The 16,408-nt window shown below is 52.1% G+C and overlaps 1 protein-coding gene across 1 annotated transcript in view; it reads left to right on the forward strand.

The window, feature by feature from the left end:
- Positions 1-766: 766 nt before the first annotated feature.
- MYH14 (myosin heavy chain 14) overlaps positions 767-16,408 on the forward strand; it is a 103,297-nt gene continuing 87,655 nt past the window's right edge. Inside the window, 1 exon segment of the mRNA XM_053905659.1 lies at positions 767-901. Coding sequence (XP_053761634.1) covers positions 818-901 — 84 coding nt within the window. The 5' untranslated portion in view covers positions 767-817.

Consider the following 16,408-nt stretch of genomic DNA (forward strand, 5'->3'; position numbering starts at 1 on the left):
GCGAGATCACGACCTGAGCCAAGGTCGGACATTTAACCGACTGAGCCCCCCAGGCGCCCCTGGTTTTGTTTTTAATGAGCAAAACACGAACATATTACCCTAGTGAGTGCCGTGACACCCGCCGACCTCAGCAACTGGACAGAGGTCTTGAGAGAATTTCAAGGGTGATGGATCTGTCCTGTATCTGGATTGTCTGTCTGCTTCTGTCAGAACCCACAGAACCATGCACTAGAAAGGGTGGATTTTGCCTGGTGTAGAAAAATGATATATGTGTCTATGATATAATTATACGTGTGCATATAGATTATACCTCAAGATGCCTGGCTTCACCAAAAAAAACCCAACTATACTGAGGAAGAGCTTGTGCGTTTTATTAGATGGCAGAGGTAGGAACGGGAAGGGACAGGAAGGCAGGTAGGGGAGTCAGGCTCGCGAGGCTTAAGGCGCGAGCGTCGTGTGTGCACATCAGCATCACCTGTCACAGCACACACGGAAGAAGGGGCAGGAAGGACATCCCAAGGTGAGGGCCCCGCCCGGGCTCAGGCGGAGGCTCTAGAGGTGGGTCCTGGGGCAGGTGTGCCAACCAGGAGGCCGGAATGCAGGCAACATGGAGAGGAGTGGTTGGGGAGGAGGCAGGAGGTGGGTTGAAACCAGACCGGGACTCTCCGCGTTTATGGTTTCTACCCTGTCACCAGGCTATTCACATATACAGCCTGCCATATATTCGTTAATTATACACTTGCCTTATCTGCCCTCCCAGCCTGCGTTCCATTCAGGTGGGCAGACGGTTCCAGAGGCCTGAGGGACACTGGCTGCTATGCTGGGCTCTGAGGAACTCAAGGGGAGCCAACCCAGGTCCCTGGCCTTGAGGAGCTCCCGGGCCAGCGGCGGAGACCAGCAGGTGAGCAGTCAATGCCCACACCTGGGGAATTGGGGCCACAGGTGTGGGCAGAGCTCTTTATGAGAAATCATGGAAGGCTTCCTGGAAAAGGAGGCATGGGGGGGGAGACCTTTCCCAATGTCCGCCAGCCACTCTCAGTAATAATAATGATGTTAAGATTGCTAATAATAGCTGGCAGCATTTATTGAGTGTTTGCAACGTGCCAGAATCACTGCGCTAAGCACAGGGCAGGAGTCGATTTAACCCTCCAAAAACTCTGTATGGTGGATACTCTTTTATCATGGTCATTATCACAGTCCACCTTCTTGTGGATTAGGAAAATTGAGGCAGGACTTGGTTTCCTGCGGACAGCGTCTCAGTCTGGGGAAATTTGTGCTTTAAGGGTTGCGGCAGAAGTCACAGGAGGGAACCGCCTGTTTCTGGCGGGGGAAGGCTGGGGGGCTTCTGAGAAGGGGTGACCCCCCTGAGATGGAGGGGCCAGAGCTGGGCGCATAGAGTTGTGACGTATATTTTCAGTGCTTGTCTCGCTCTCCTTTATCCATATTCCCATTTTGCCCTTCTAATTTCTTCCCCCTTGATTCCCCAGCTCCACCCCTGCACAAACCCAACACCTTTAAATTCATGCCTCCTCTGGGATTTGTGCCAAGGCTTGTGGACCAGACAATCTGTGTAACTCTGTCTTCTAAAGTGATACAAAAGATACATTTTGTCTTTTAAATGGTGCTGTAGAAGCCAGTTTTGTTTCTTACTTTTTCTGCTCAACCTTATGTTTTTAGGATCTTCCCTAAAGTCGGATTTATTGCTTCTAGAATACCCTGGGGGGGGGGGGGGAATCCACTCCCTTTTACTTCTACACGTTCACTCCCCAAGTAACAGGGATTGTCACCACGATTGTCTCTCTGTCCCCACACACGCCCACGAGGCTGCCCCGGGCATCTTTGGACATGTCCTCGTATGTCCCCTGCGCATGCCTTCCTGGGGGTGCTTGGAAATGCGATTGCTGGGACGGAGTGTCGGTGCACAGTTGAGGTCACAAAATTCCTCCTGATCATCGAGGGTGGATCTCGAGGCCCTCACAGCATTTTAGCAGGCAGACAAGGGTGGAGAAGGGAACAGCCAGCTCGAAGAGCTGAGAAAGTCCACTGCGTTGGGATGGGGAAGGTACAGGTGACACCCCTCCCCCCACCAAGGGGTGGAACCTTTCGCAGAATAGCCATGTAATAAATACCTGACTTGGATTGGTTTCTTTTTCCATTTCTTTCCTAAAAAGGAAACCGGCGGTGTTGTGGGTGGCAGTTTGGCAACATTTATTATCATCTTAAGCGCTCAACACTCTGACTCAGCAATACCTATGCGTGTTGTGCATGAGGAAGTAGGAAGAACAATGTTCGATGTTCGCGGATTGTCATTTGCAAGGGTGAAAAATGGAAAACCACTGAAAGCCCCATCGATAGGGAAAGGGTCAAAGGTTCTACAGATTGATGTTGGAATGCTATGCAGGTGTGAAAAAGATTAAAGTGAATTTAAATGTAGGGGGTCCAGAAAGTTCTCCGGGACGTATTGCTAAGTAAGAAAAGTAAGTTCAATATATCAAGTGTTATCCTATTTCCTAAACACAAGAAATCGTAGGAAATATTTTTCAGTTACTTTATCTATCTATCTATCTATCTATCTATCTATCTATCTATCTATTTCTCATCTAAATCAGAGGTTGGCTGGGGCGCCTGGGTGGCCCAGTCAGTTAAGCGTCTGACTCTTGGCTTCGGCTCAGGTCATAACGTCATGGTTTTGTGAGTTCGAGCCTTGCATCGGGCTCTGCGCTATGAGTGCAGAGATTGCTTGGGATTCTCTCTCTCTCTCTGCCTCTCCCCCACTCACGGGGTCTCTGTCTCTCTCAAATAAATAAACTTTAAAATTGTTTAAAAATAAATAAATCAGAGGTTGACAAACTTTTTCTGTACAGTCTCAAATAGTAAATATTTACAGCTTTGAGCATCATACGATGTCTATCCTAAGTCCTCAGCTCCGCCTTGATTGTGTGAAAGCACCATAGACGATGCATAAACCAAGGAGCCAGGCTGTGTGCCAATAAAGCTTTAGTTACAAACACAGGCAGTGGATCCCTGACGTCAATAAATAGTGCATGTTTTTGGAAAAGGACACACCACAAAACTGTGAGGGGTCCATCTGGAAGGGGAAGTGAGAAGGAAGGTGATGGTCAAGGGAAGTATTACCCTCATATTCGAATTTTTTCCACCTTGCATAATTAAAATCGTTTTAATCCGAAAAGAAAATAGGGTTTGAAAAATAGCTTTTGGTAGCCTTTTCTCCCTTCCTGGTTATAAGGTAATGATTATTGAAAATGTAAAAAAGTAACCAGGAAGCAAAAGTTCCCCATCATCTTACCAGCTCGAGCAGAATTTTTTTTTAAGTTTATTTATTTCTTTTTAGTAATCTCTACACCCAACGTGGGGCTTGAACTCAGGACTCTGAGATCAATAGTTGTGTGCTCTTCCGACGGAGCCAGCCAGGGGCCTCTCAAGCAGAGTTTCTTAAAGCGTTTATTTCAATCATGCAACAGATATTTCCAGAGCACTCACTGCGAGCAAGGGTTGGGAGCTGGGGACAGAACAGTAAACGAAGCAGAGTCCCCGCCCTCGAAAGGCTGATGTTCTGCAGTCAGAGACAGAGAATGAATAACAAACACAACAAATTAGTAAATGATATAATATGTTGGAAGGTCAAAAGTGCTGTGGGGAACAAAAACAGGAGAGCAGGTGAAGGAGATCGGGGTCACCTGGGGGCTGGTATGATATTAAACGGAATAGTCAGAGAAGCCCTCATTGCCAAGGTGACATTTAAGCAAATCCTTGAATGAATAGAGGGAGCAAACCATGGGGATTCTGGAAGGGAGGTAGCTCGTGCAAAGGTCCTGAGGTAGGAGCATGCCAGGTGTGTTCAAGGAACAGCCAGAAGGTATGGATGGAGCAGAGTGAGTGAGGGGTGGAGGGTGGAAGGTGAGGTCAAGGAGGGGACGTATGCGGGGGGGGGGGGGAGGGGGGCGGCGGAGCATACCCTGCTGGGACTTGTGGTCATGGTAAGAACTTCGTTTTTATAAAAAAAAAAAAAAAAAAAAAAAAAAGAACTTCGTTTTTATTCAGAATGAAATGGGAACCACAGGAGGGCTCTGAGGAGAGAAGGGACATGAGCTGACGTGGGGGAACAGGCTGACGGAGGCAAGGAGCTGAAGCAGGGAGACCAGAGAGGAGGTGACCCCAGTAGTCCAGGCAGGAGACGATGGCGGGTTAATTAGAGCAGAGTGGTGGCAGCAAGGGGTCGGATTCTGGAATCTTTTTAGAAGGTCATGCTGGCAGTGTTTGCGGGTGGCCCGGATGTAGGAGGTAAGGAAAAAGAGGAATCAAGGATGATGCCAAGTGCTGTGCTGTGTGATCTAGAACCACCTGCCTCGAGATCACCTGGGAACTTGTAAAAATGCAGATTCCCAGGCCCCACCCGGGTCCACTCAGCTGGGACCTCTGGGGTGGGGCCCGGGAACCCGCCTTCTGAGCGAGCTGCCCCGGTGAAGACTGGAGACCGTCGACCCCAAAGTAACCACGATGGGGTCCCCTGGGGGTGGGTCTACTCAGGAATAGAACAGGGGTAGGTGAGAGGCTCCCCGTTCCCCAGCTGCGTGGCCTGGAGGGACCCCTTAAATTCTCCCAGCCGTGATTTTTTCATCCGTGAAATGGGGCCATCGACGGAGTCTGCCTCGTAGGGCTGACGTGTGATCCGAATGAGCTCATGTGTATAAAATATTTAAACCAGAGCCAGCGCATAAAAGCTCCCCATAAAGGACAGCTATAATTAGCAGCCTCTTCCAAAGAGGATAAATACTCGGTAAAGGACCAAACTGATCATAAATAAGCCGCGATTTCCAGCAGACGCGAGAACGCCTGGCCCCATGTCGGGGAGTGCAGGGACAAGAGGTAAATCAGGACCCAGTCCTGGCCCTCCGGAGCCCCCAGCCTCATGGGCGAGGCAGTGCCAGCCCCAGACAGGCATGACTCACGGGTGTCAGAGTACGAAAGAGGAGGGCAGAGCTGGGGGGCCCCAGAGTGGGAGCAGGAGATCCTGGAAGGGGTGTCTCTGATTTGCCAGTGAATACATGAGTTCTAGGCAGATAAGGGGGGCCGCAGAAGGGTGCTGTGGACGTTCGGAAAGGTCGGAGGTGCCTAGAATATTCCCGCGAGTGCGATGAGCTTAAAAGGCATCGGAGCCGTGTGGTCAAGTGCCTGATCTTTTGAGTCAGACTGCCCGAGTTCAAATCCTAGCTCTGCCCCTTTCTCACTGTGTGATCAGGGGCGAGTTTCTTCACCTCTCTGTGCCGAATTGCCAACCCTGTACTGGTTCTCCATGGGTGCATAACAGGTCACCCCCAAACAGAGAACACTTGGTGACTTAAAACCACACACATTTATGATCTCATAGTTTCTGGAAGGCAGGAAACACCAACAATTTTTTTTAAGTTTATTTCTTTATTTTGAGAGACAGAAAGAGAGCATGAGCAGGAGAGGGGCAGAGAGAGAGAGGGAGAGAGAGAATCCCAAGCAGGTTCTGCACTGACAGTGCAAGGGGCTTGATCTCACGAACTGTGAGATCATGACCGGGGCTTAAATCAAGAGAGGGACGCTCAACCGACTGAGCCACCCAGGCACCCCGAGCATCTGACTCCTGATCTCAGCTCAGGTCTTGATCTCGGGGGTCGTGAGTTCACTCCCCACGTTGGGCTCCATGCTAGGCGTGCAGCCTACTTAAAAGGAAAGGGAGGGGCGCCTGGGTGGCGCAGTCGGTTAAGCGTCCGACTTCAGCCAGGTCACGATCTCGCGGTCCGTGAGTTCGAGCCCCGCGTCAGGCTCTGGGCTGATGGCTCGGAGCCTGGAGCCTGTTTCCTATTCTGTGTCTCCCTCTCTCTCTGCCCCTCCCCCGTTCATGCTCTGTCTCTCTCTGTCCCAAAAATAAATAAAAAAACGTTGAAAAAAAAAAAAAAAAAAGGAAAGGGAAAAAAAGTAGCTTTACTTCGAAACGAAAATAATGTTTTAAAAATAGCTGTGGTGACCCTCTCCTTCAGGACTCCCGCAAAGCCATAATTGAAGTGTTCCTGGGAATGTGGTCTCATCTTGTGGCTCAGCTGGAAAGGGTCAGCGTCTGAGCTCACTCTCATGCTTGTCCACAGGATTCAGTTTCTTGCAGGCTGTTGGCTAGAGGCCGACTTCACTTCCTTTGCCACATGACCTTAAAGGTGGCAGCTTGCTTTATCAAGACCACCACGAGAGTCAGCTAGCGAGACAGAAGTCCCCGTCTTTTTATAACCTCATCGTGAAAGTGATATCCCATCACTTTGGCTGTATTCTACTCATTAGAGAAGTTTCTCTCATTTGTAAGCAATAGAATCTGACTCTAGATGCTCGTTGGCAGTTAAATGATACGACATATATGTACAAGAGGGAACTTGGGATGCCTAGGATACAATGGGTATCATAAGAAATATTAACAGTTATTATCTGGCCAGCCAGGAGGAGTCAGAGAAGTCTTCTCAGAGGAGGGAACTTCTGAGTTGGGTTTTGAAGTATGAGTAGGAGCTCACCAAGTGCTAAAAGTCATACATCCGTTCATCTTCTTAGTCAACAACCTTCTGCTGAAGCATCCCGTGTTCCAGGTCCTGTGCTGGGGGATCCCAGGGACCCAATGAGTCTGACCCTGACCTTTGTGAAGCTACCGGTATCAGGGATGTTAGTCAGACCCAAGACTTGTCCTCTAAAGGAATCAGCTGACAGATTGTTCCAATCTAGTGCAATCAGAGCATCGATATGAGGGTGAGGACATGGTGGCCGGACATAGGATGGGGGTGGAGGGAGACCAGGGAGCCTTTTATTCACCCAGCACAGATTGGAACTTGGGAAGTTGGCCTGGAGTTCTTGGGGTGGAGAGATGGAGAGAGGGTATAACAAACAGAAGGTACAGCACGTGCAAAGGTACGGGGGCACGAAAGACCATTTATCCATCCATTCGTTTGTCCATCTGTCCATTCATTCATCTTTCGATCTGTTTATGCATTAATTGATTCTTCTGTCCATCTGCCCACTTATATATTTATTTAGTATATATACACTCCATTCATTCACTTATCCCTCCATTCAAACAGTCATCCATTTCCTCACCAGCCATTTATTTATCCACTCCTTCAGTTATTTATTTATTCCATCAGTTCCACATCCATCCATTCATTAATTTACTCATAGTACTGTCATATCATCCTTCTACTCCACATGTCCCCTCCTCAAGAGGATTTCCCTGATCCCTTTCTAAAATAACACCCAAACTCCTGCCCTCTCTTCCGTCCTTTACTTTTTCTTTTTTTAATAAAATTTACAATTTTTTTTTAACATTTTTATTTATTTTTGAGAGACAGAGCATGAGCGGGAGAGGGGCAGAGAGAGGGAGAGACACAGAATCCGAAGCGGGCTCCAGGCTCCAAGCTGTCACCACAGGGCCCGATGTGGGGCTCGAACCCATGAACCGTGAGATCATGACCTGAGCTGAAGTCGGACACGTAACCAACTGAGCCACCCAGATGCCCCTCTTTTTCTTTTTTTTAAAGATGCAATTCTTTTTTTTTCTTAATTAATTAATTAATTTCGAGAGAGAGAGAGAGTTTGAGAGAGAGAGAGAGAGAGAGAGAGAGAGACAGCATGAGCAGGGGAAGGGCAGAGAGAGAGGGAAGAGAGAATCCAAAGCAGGCTCCACGCTGTCAGCACAGCGCCTGATGTGGGGCTCGATCTCACAAACCATGAGATCATGACCTGAGCTGAAATCAAGTCCATTGCTTAACTGACTGAGCTGCCCAGGTTCCTCTTTGCTTTTTTCTTCACGGCACTTACCCCGATTTGCCAATGTGCTCTATAATTATGTGTTCACTTGTTCAGTCCATCACCAGGACATATTCATTTCTTCAGCGAGAATTTGTTGAGTATCTACTGTGTGCCCGGCTCTTTTATAAGCACTGGGGACACAGCAGGGGATAAGGCAGACAAAAATTCCCACCAGCACGGAGCTGCCATTCCAGTTGGGGGCATCAGACAATGATGAATGTAATAAGTAAATCACTGGCACGTTGGAGGATGCTGAGTGCTGTGGTTCAAAAAACAAAACAAAACAAAAACAAAAGGTGAGCAGGTGAGGGGCATCAGGAGTCCAGGAGACAAGGCGCTCAGAAAAGCCCTTATGGAAAAGGTGATATCTGAACAGAGACTAGAAAGAGGGAGGCAGTCAAAGGGTTATCTAGGGGAAGAGCATTACAGTAGGGAGAATGGCATGTGCAAAGGTCCTGGGGCACGGCTGAGCCCGGTATATTTGAGAAGCGTCAAGGAGGCCAGCACGGCTAGAGCAGAGAAGTGGGGAGACGGCAGGAAATGAGGTCGGAGAGGGGACAAAGCGGGCCAGAGGGTGTAGGGGCCTGTGCGACCCCATGAAGACTTTGCTTTAACTGAGTGAGACTGGTGCCGGGGGTGGACTCCGAGCAGAGGAAGGATAGGGTCTCACTTAGGTGTGAGCAGTTTCCCTCCACCTGCGTGTAGGAGTAGATGAATATCTGAGTTCTGTGAGGGCTGGGATTATGTCTCCGTAACCTCCACCCCTTCAGCTTCCAGAACAGGGCTCTGCAAACTATGGCCCACAGGCCAAACCCTCCCACCTCCTGTCTACGGAAACAAAGTTTTAGGGAAACACAGCCACACATATAATTTACATATAATCCATGGCTGTTTACCTGCTCCAAGGGCACGCAGAGTTTGTACAGCGGAGGCCATGTGGCCCCGGGAGCGGAAAGGATTTACTGCCTGGCCCTGTACAGAAAATGTTTGCTGACCCCTCGTTCAGAACAGGCCTGACACGTAGTAGGCACTCAATAAATATTTGTTGTCACGGAACTGAACCCTTCACTTATCTGGCTGCCAGCTCGCTCTTGTCTCGGAGGCAGTTCCGGCCCTGAGTCACATGCGAGAAAAGAACAGCCCGGCAACCAAAAATAAAATACTAGAATCATTCAGCTCTTTACCACAGAGAGACAATGCGCAGGGAGGATTACAGTCGGGACCCACAGTGAAATTTAACATGCTCTTTGTCCCTGTCTTTGTCTCTGTTAAGACTTGGGACGCCTTCAGCCCCGCCAGGCATGGGAGCTGCTCCCCTAACTTTTTTTTCTGGCTCAGTCAGTAGAGCATGTGACTCTTGATCTCGGGGTTGTGAGTTCGAGCCCCACGTTGGCTGTAGAGATTTAAACATAAAATGTATAAAAAAAAAAAAAATCCTCCCAGAATCTCTTCCACAGAGCAGCCCCTGCCTGGTCCTCCTGTCTCCTCTCCTCTCAGCTCCAACATTTTATTTTTGTATACGAACTTGGCTCCCCGATGGCTTTGATCCCACACCTGTGCTGCCCGTGCCTCAGATTCTGCATAACAAGGTCATTAGGAGTTAAGAATAATGAGGTCTGTGCTAGCTCGAGGGAATCCCTCTCTGCCTCTGGGGGCTCAGAATGCTCCCCCATTCCCGTCTCCTTTCTCCCTGTTTCATCCATCCCGATAGTCCGTCCACCCCGATTTTCTGAGTTCCCTCTCTATTACAGCTTATGCTGCACCCACAGAGGAGTCAGACCTGGCCCCTGACAGCTTTGGGCTCACAACTTAATGGGGACGATTCCCGTGCCCGGGGTGAAGGGATGGGTGGATGGTGGAGATGCCTTGACCGCCAAGAGAATGAGTTTGGGGCTTTATCCTGAGGACCTTCTGTAGCCGACTTGGGATAGAGGACAGATGGAGGGCTTTGAACTGGTTTCCCGGGTCTCAGTCACTCTCTGGTGGTTTCATGTAGTGATTCACATTCCCTGCTTTGGAGCCAGACTGCCTGGGTTCAAATCTGGGCTCTGATGCTTTCTAGCTGTGCACACTTGGGCAGCTTTCTCTCAGTGTCCTCATCTGTAAAATGGGCCTGACACCAGTACCTACCCCTTGGAGTTCAAGACTCATAAAGGGGGTAGCACCGTGCCTGGAAAACAGTAAGTGCTAGATATCTTACCCCAACGATTAGAGTGCTTAGCACAGTCATCCGTCTCATAGAACACCCTCAGCAAAAGGAAGCTCAATATCACCAGTCATCGATATTATCAGTAACCCCATAGATTGAGCAGAAGTAATGACCTCTCCTGCTTCCCCCTCGGTGGGAATGATGACATCACCAGTTGCCAAGTGGATTTAACCCTAGCCGGCACTGATGACATCACCAGTTACCAGGCAGAGTGTGGCTAGAATGGGGGCGTGCCAGAGCCTTCTTTCCTGTTTGAGTTTCTGTTGTGTCCTAGTTCACACACTCTTTCCTGGTGCCCTCAAGGACATGGGATTTCATGGGCTTTAGCCTTAGTTTTCTATCAGTCCAATGAGGATAATAAAAGTATCCATTTCACAGAATTGTTGAGAGAATCCAATGAGTTAATACACACAAAGGGCGCAATGTCTGGCAAACAGTTGGCACTCAATAAATAGCAGCTCGTGTTATATATATATTTTTAAGTTTATCCATTTATTTTGAGAGAGGGAGAACAAGCATGAGTGGGGGGGAGAGGCAGGGAGAGAGGAGAGAGTGAGATTCCCAAGCAGGCCCCACACTGCCAGTGCTGAGTCCCATGCGGGGCTTGAACTCACAAACTGTGAGATCACAACCTGAGCCGAAGTCGGATGCTTGACCGCCTGAGCCACCTGGGTGCCCCCAGCTCCCGTTATCTTCACTGCAGGAGGCTTTCATGGAGAACACTTCGGTCGGAGTAACAGGGGTCTCAGCTCTGTCTTGGTTAGCCGCACAGACTCAGGGGTCTGATCTCCTTCAATCTAAGCCCAGATCTGCCACCAGGAGCAGCCAGGGGACCCTGGGCATGTTGCTGGCCTGTGCAGTGGGGTAATGACAGTGCCAACCTCACAGGACCCGGATGAGGATGCACTGAGATAATGGTGGGCACATTCCCAGCACGCAATCAGGCCTTAGACATGTGAGCTGTATTATCAGTTCGGGGCCCTCGGAAAAGTCCTTCCCTCCCTGGAATTCAGTTTCTCTGTCTGCAAAGAGTAGTCAGTGAACACAGCAACCTCAAAGCTTCTTGCCCACGAGGGCTCGCCTTGCTGGGCAAATGCAGTGGGAGACGGACGCTTGCACCTGTTTCTGCCCCCAACCCAACTCCATCTCTCTCCTCCTGTGTCTTTGTTCCCCATCTCTTACCTCTCAACCTTTCCCTTTCTCTGGCTTCTTTCCCTGGTGGTAGACTTTCTCTAGCTGCGTTGTTTCCCTCCTGCATGCTATCAGAAGGGTTTGTAGGGCAACAGATCACAACTCTCATAATAATCATTGTTTATTCAGCCTTTCCCTGATGTCTGGTCCACGGTAAGCTCTTTGCACGCATTAACTCATTCATATAATACAAGGATTTGTTACTATTGACTCAACAGAAACTCACTGAGTGCCTACTGTGTGCCTGGCCCTGACGATCTAGCACTGAACAAAACAAAGATCCTTGCCCTCTCGGGACCTATATTCTAGTGAGGAGACAAGATGATAAATAGATAAGCACATAAATACTTCCAGCGGTTCGAGGAAAAACAAAGCAAGGTCAGGGGAGAGAGTGATGAAGGGGATCAGTTTATATAGAATGGTCAGGACAGGCCTTCCAGAGCAGATGACATTGGAGGAGAGCTGGCAATAGGAGAGGCAGACAGCCATGCAGAATCTGGGGGGAACAGAGTTCCTGATGGAAGACACGGCAAATGCAAAGGCCCTGAGGCAGGACCACGCATAAGGAGTGTGTATAGAATTGAGGAACACCCAGGAGGCCAGTGCCACCGGAGAGGAGTGACAGGGAGAGGAAAGGGAGATGAGATCAGACAGAGCCCCAGGGAACACATCACCCAGTGAGTCACGGTGAGAACGGCTTTTACTTTGAGATGGAGCCATGAAGCACACGTTTCTGAGCAGAGAAGGGGTGCCGTCTGAATAGAGCTCGACAGGATCCCATTGGCAGTAGTCTCTGTGTGTGTGTGTGTGTGTGTGATTGGGGGGAGGGGTGGGCAAGAGGAGAGGCAGGGAGACATCATCCCATTTTACAGGTGCAGAAATCAGTGAACGTCAAAAAAAAAAAAAAAAAAAAAAAAAAAGCCGGCAACAGGCCCAAGCCCACACAGCTGTTGAACAACGGAGCCAGGCTGACTGGTGCTTGGTTCATGAGCAGGCCCCTGCTGCCACCCTAGCTGCCACCCTAGCTGCCACCCTAGCTGCTCACTCCTCCTGGAGTCTCAGTGCACACCTGTGAAATGGGGACACTGCTCAAAAACCAATGGTCCAGGGCTCTCCCGCAACAGGCTGGCTTCAGTCGCGGGCTCCACCTTGTGGGTTCGCCGGGGCCTTTGCTTTGTGACCTTGGGAACTCACCTGCCTCTCCCTGAGCCTCAGTTTTCCCATCTGTAAATTGGGAAGCATTAACCACCATTTGGCTGTAGCATGGTGATTAATTAAGAACACAAGTGCTGGGGACGTCTGGGTGGCTCCCTCTCTTGGTTTCCTCTCACCTCACGATCTCATTGTTCATGAGTTCGAGCCTGGCATCTGGGTCTGCGCCGATAGCGGGAGCCTGCTTGGGATTCTCTCTCTCCCTCTCTCTTTGCCCCTCTCCCACTCGTTCTTTCTCTCTCACTCTCTGTCTCTCTCAAAATAAATACACATTACAAAAAAAAAGAACACAAGTTCTGGAGTCAGATTTGGCGGGATCAGAGTCCTTGCTCTGCCACTCGCCAGCTGCATGACTTTCGGCAATTAACACCCTCTTTCTAAGCTTCGGTTTACCTCATCTGGAAGATGAAGATCTTAATTCCAAGCAGTAGTTGTAAGGATTAAATGAGATCATGCAGGTAAAGCGCTTAGCACAGCTCCTGGCATACATCGGACACTCAATAAATGATCATTATTATTCCTGACGGTATCGCCCACACCTCCCTGGTGGGTGAGAGCCTGGGAGAGTGCCTGGTACGCGGTGGGGATTCGACAACAGTGAATTCTCTCTCCTGTCTCTCCTGCCCGCCGGCTCCCGGGGGACCCAGGCATTCCGGCCTCCAGCCGCCAACCCCCCCTACGCCAACTCTCACAAAGGCCCCCATTCATGCAGCGCGTACAAAGCGGCGCATTCACCCGTATCCCTCGGGCCTCCCGCCCCCAGCCGCCCCCCACAGATCGCCATTGGTCGCCTTCCCTGCCCGTCAGGCCTGGGGTCCTGCCCACGACCGCGCCGCCTGGCTCCGCACTCCGGCGCCCTGCTTTTCCCACGGCTGGCACACTCCGACAACTTCTGATTGGCCCGGTCAGCCAGCCGCTCCTCTTGATTGGCGGGAGCGTCCCCTACGGGCGGGGCCGTAGCTTGTCGCAGCGGGCGCCGATTGGCCCCAGCTGCGCTCGTGTGGGCGGGGCTTTCCTGGCGGGCCCGCCCCTCTTTCTCCCCAGGCCGAAGCCTCGGACGGCCCTGGAAGCCGGTGAGTGCCCGGGGCCCGCTGCCCGCCGGAGGCGGCAGAGCAGGGCTGGGCCCGGGGAGGCTGGAGCCTAGGGGCTTCGGATACGGGCCCCGAAGGCGGTGCGGGCGGCGGGGGAGAGGCGGTGACGCGGCCACTCACCTTGGGCGCGCAGCGGGACGGTGGCGGGGGGGGGGGGGGCGGGGGGCGGGGCGGGGAGTCTACACTCCCCCCGCCCCCAACTCGAGTTCCTACTATGTGTAAGGCCGGGTCTGGGTCCTCGCTGGAGCCTCCAGGCCTATTCCGCAGGAGGGGAAACTGAGGCTCGCTTAGGGACCTTGGACGCTCTAATACCTGAGTCATCGCCTTCACTCCTCCGCCCCCAGGTGACAGTGTCTCTGTTTTCACGTGTAAAATCTGCGGACCGGAGGCAGGGGTCATGACTGGCAGAGGCAGAGGGGTAGGGAAAGACATATTTGAGCACTTATGATGTACTTGGACGCTTTTATTTTTTACAACTAAAAAATTATAGTAACTCGAGATGGGTTATATTGTACCCATTTTACAGGGAGGGAAAACTGAAGCTGGACAGAGGCGGTGATTGCACGGAGAAGGGTTAAGAATAACACTTTGGAGGCCAACTGTGTGCTGGGCCCCTTAACCTTTTTAATCTCATGGTAGTCCCCTAAGGAAGGCTGTGGTCCCTATGGCGTAGATGGGGAAGCAGGTTCAAGAGATTTCACCAACGAGGAGGAAGACATTGATCTCTGAGAGTACCCATCACCCGTTCTCTCCAAATCCCTCTTGAGAAAGAAAGAAAACGGGTGAGCCTGAGTCCCAACTCTCCCTCTGTGTGACTGTGACCTTCCTCGCGTTACTTCCCTTCTCCGTGCCTCGATTTCCCCATTGGACAAATGAGGATCCTGAGCGTCCCTATTGTATTTTTTTTTTAATTTTTAAAATGTTATTTATTTATTTTGAGAGAGACAGTGCAAGTGGGGGAGGGGCAGAGAGAAAGGGAGGCACAGAATCCGAAGCAGGTTCCAGGCTCCAAGCTGTCAGCATAGAGCCCATCGCGGGGCTTGAACTCACAAACCGTGAGATCGTGCATGACCGGAGCCAAAGTCAGACGCTTAACCGACTGAGCCACCCAGGCGCCCCGCTATCGTATTGGTTTTTGAGATCATTCTATGAATTAAAACTCGGAGAGATGTTCTGAGAGCAGAAAAACACCGGCGCAGAGTAGATGCGCTTACCACTATTGAGTCCTCCTTTCGCCCACGAGAAGAAAGGAGCTCCGGAGGCCGGAGTAACACCGTGGTCTTCTTCGATACACCTAATCCTCTCTGTGGATTGTGTTGTCCGGGGTTGGGGAAACTGAGGCTCAGAAAGATTAAATGTTGTCGTGAGGCACTGCTTGATTAAACACTGGGCTGGGGGCATTTTCTCCCACATCATCTTATTTCATTGGCCACAATTCACAGAGAGGAAAGCGGAGGTCCAGGTAGCTTGAGCGGGATTCGAACCGCGGAGGCTTCTCCGCCCCACCGGCCCTTGACTTTTGCCCGCCAGGAGGAGGAGGGGCTCATGGTGCCGCCGCGGCGGCCGCCGCCGCCCACCTGGCAACAATCTCATCTCCGCCTCCTCTTCCCTCCCACCTCCCCCCGCCCATCATCCCCCCCCCCCCCCCCCCCGGGTGAAAGGCCCTGCAGCTCCAGGACCCGCCCCCTTCCCAGCCGGGCAGGTGCTGGGTGACATCAGAGCCGGGCTCCCTCCCGGTGACGCGACGTGGCCCCGCCCCGCGCTGGACCGCGGAGGTAGTTGCACCTGAGAGCTCAAGCGGCCTGGGGATTCCCGTGCCCCCTCCCCATCTTCCCGGTTCCCGCACCGGCCCCGCACCGGCCGGCGGCCCCAGGTAGCGCAGAGGACCCGGGGGTTGAAGGGGCGGCCACAAGGGCGCTTGGGTCTCGGGGAAATGGGGGTTGGGCGCTCGGATTCCTGGATCAGAGGAGGGGAGTTGGGGGCCAGGAATCCCGGGTCTGAGTGAGGACAGCACTGGGAACTGGACTCCTAGATCTTGAGGGAGAAAGGCACTGGGGCCAGGAACACTGAGTCTGGGGACCTGGACTCCTAGTCTTGAGGAAGGAGGGGCCTGGGGGCTCGGGTTCCTGGGTCTGAGGGGGGAGCTGCTGGGGCCCAGACTCCTGGGTCCGTGGGAGGAGGGGGCTGGGAGTCCAGACTCCTGGGTCTGGGGGAGGAAGGGGCTGGGGGCCCGGACCCCTGGGTCTGAGGGAGGAGGGGGCTGGGGGCCCGGACCCCTGGGTCTGAGGGAGGAGGGCTGGGGGCCCGGATTTCCGGGTCTGGCAGTGAGGGTACTCCAAAACTATCACTAGGCTGAGGTCAGAGGGCTGGATGCCAAGGGCCCAGCCCCTGCCCCAGGGGCGGATACCTGGCTCCTTTTCCTTTTCCAGCCCAGCAGTCTTTGCCCCTCCCAGGGCAGGTGAAAGCACCTGCCTTGGTGACAGTAATGAGCCCTGGCAAAGGTGTTCCTGCCGGCTCACGAGGGCGGGGCTGCCGGAGGGGCTCGGCCATTCCGAGCCAAGGCCTGCCGGCATTCCTCACCGGGGCTGTTGTCGGGGCTCAGAATTTGGATGTCCCATCATCCTCACCTCTAGCCTGGCTGCAGTGAGGTGAGGGGCCCCCGGGCTCATGGGTCCCAGGGAGGAGGGACTGGGGGCCCAGACTCCTGGCTGTAGGGAGGGGAGGCCTAGGACTGGAGGATTACAAAAACTCCCAAACCTTTCCTGGTCAAAGGTCGCAGATGGGAGGGAGCAGTGGGTGGGTGGGGTAGGGTGAGGGTAGGGGCAAAGTCCCAGGGATGGGACTTGGCTCTGGGTGGATCAGGGCCTCACTGGAG

Source organism: Panthera pardus, unplaced genomic scaffold, assembly GCF_024362965.1.
Source record: "Panthera pardus isolate Hobbes unplaced genomic scaffold, ASM2436296v1 HiC_scaffold_18, whole genome shotgun sequence".
Classification (NCBI taxonomy): Eukaryota; Metazoa; Chordata; class Mammalia; order Carnivora; family Felidae; genus Panthera; species Panthera pardus.